The sequence below is a fragment of the Limulus polyphemus genome, unplaced genomic scaffold (genome assembly GCF_000517525.1).
Source record: "Limulus polyphemus unplaced genomic scaffold, Limulus_polyphemus-2.1.2 Scaffold759, whole genome shotgun sequence".
NCBI lineage: Eukaryota > Metazoa > Arthropoda > Merostomata > Xiphosura > Limulidae > Limulus > Limulus polyphemus.
Window position 1 is genome coordinate 163,866 of NW_013666369.1, and position 971 is coordinate 164,836.

General features: G+C 31.7%; 1 protein-coding gene across 3 annotated transcripts in view; it reads right to left on the bottom strand.

Annotated features, from left to right (window-relative positions):
* LOC106460360 (G-protein coupled receptor 143-like) overlaps positions 1-971 on the bottom strand; it is a 122,788-nt gene that overhangs the window by 6,951 nt on the left and 114,866 nt on the right. Inside the window, exon 8 of one of the 3 annotated variants that reach the window (XM_022387065.1) lies at positions 516-556. The exons of the other annotated variants lie outside the window; for them this stretch is intronic. Coding sequence (XP_022242773.1) covers positions 541-556 — 16 coding nt within the window. The 3' untranslated portion in view covers positions 516-540. Of the gene's footprint in view, positions 1-515; positions 557-971 lie in introns of those variants that run through there. 3 annotated transcript variants of the gene reach the window in all.

The window sequence follows — 971 nt, forward strand, 5'->3', positions numbered from 1 at the left end:
GCACCACATTTTATCTATATTGAATCAGTATCAGCTTTAGGTGTAGGTGACTGCCTAGGGACCCAAGCATATAAGGGGCCCTGTCCAACTGTATAACTGTGACGATGCAAGCTCAACTCAGTGGATAGAAATGAAAATATAGAGAATTAAAGAAATTGTTTCTATGAATCAATACTCATTTTACTGAATTCAATAGCATAGTGCATACAATTAGTTATGCTGGAAATGTCACATTGATGATTCGGTTTCGTGATCTGTTATTGTCATTGTTTAAGGCTCACACATCTTTAATTGTTCCTTTCTGTATCTGATTGTTGAATTAACCTTATCACCCGGGTATTCTTTACTGCGCATTACACAAGGTTTTAGTGTCTTACATTCAAAATTTAATCAAACTATTTTTGTTTATATTATACGAATTAGAATAATCCATATTATAAAAGTATACAGGTTTTAAGTTCTTGATTCTACAAGGCAATATAAAAAACAATCCTGAATTTCCACTAGTGTGACCTATTTTCTCTTAGCATGTCATCATCCCTATTTTATCCACCACCTGTCAAAAAAGTATGAAATTAAACGTAAATTACTCTCTATAAAATCATTATTGCTCAGACAAACCATAATTTTATAATTTTAAATTTTGTTTGGTTACAGACCTACTGAATAGAAAATCAGACCTCTCCTGCCACATCCTCTCTTTTATAATTCGTTGATAGTTCTCTCTTATGTTTCATTATATATTACTTATAACCAATAGAAAGTCAAGGTTTTCATCTATCAAATAACATATTGTATAACATTATATTCTGAACAGTTAGAAGTCAATTTTATACAGAGTAGCAACATCGTTCCCATGGGAAATTTATTGACTAGCTTGGATGAACTTGTAATGGTTCTTGTTGCGTAGTAAGAAAGCCAGAAATATTTTGAGAGGTAAGGGAATTTGTCTACTTTTTGCATGTTATTAG